This window comes from Bison bison, unplaced genomic scaffold (assembly GCF_000754665.1).
Source record: "Bison bison bison isolate TAMUID 2011002044 unplaced genomic scaffold, Bison_UMD1.0 scf7180017847066, whole genome shotgun sequence".
In the NCBI taxonomy this organism is placed as follows: Eukaryota; Metazoa; Chordata; class Mammalia; order Artiodactyla; family Bovidae; genus Bison; species Bison bison.
The window spans coordinates 16326-16630 of NW_011477639.1; the positions used below are offsets into that span (position 1 = coordinate 16326).

A 305-nucleotide genomic window follows, 5' to 3' on the forward strand; every position below is an offset into this window, starting at 1 on the left:
ACAGAGGCCCAGCAAGGCCAAAAGGACAGTGCCAGGCACAGAGTGTGTGCTCAGCACCCCGCAGGCAGGCTGCCCCTCAGGCTCGGCCCACGACCTCCGCCTTCGGAGGAGGCGCTCAGGTTGGGTGCAGCATCGGTCCCGGCAGGAATCTGGGGTGGGGGTGGGGGACGGTCACTGGGGCTGGAGGAGGGTCGTAAGGGGAGGACAAAGTGGAGAGGCCTGGAACCAGAGGTGGGGGATGGGGAGCAAGTGGGCCTCGGGACCAGAGAGGGTCTGGGGCTCGGGCCCCCCAAGGCGGTGGGGGG

General features: G+C 69.2%; 1 protein-coding gene across 1 annotated transcript in view; it reads right to left on the reverse strand.

Annotated features, from left to right (window-relative positions):
* MAPK8IP2 (mitogen-activated protein kinase 8 interacting protein 2) overlaps positions 1-305 on the reverse strand; it is a 10476-nt gene that overhangs the window by 9518 nt on the left and 653 nt on the right. The window contains exon 2 of the mRNA XM_010841541.1: positions 58-149. Coding sequence (XP_010839843.1) covers positions 58-149 — 92 coding nt within the window. The remainder of the gene's footprint in view (positions 1-57; positions 150-305) is intronic.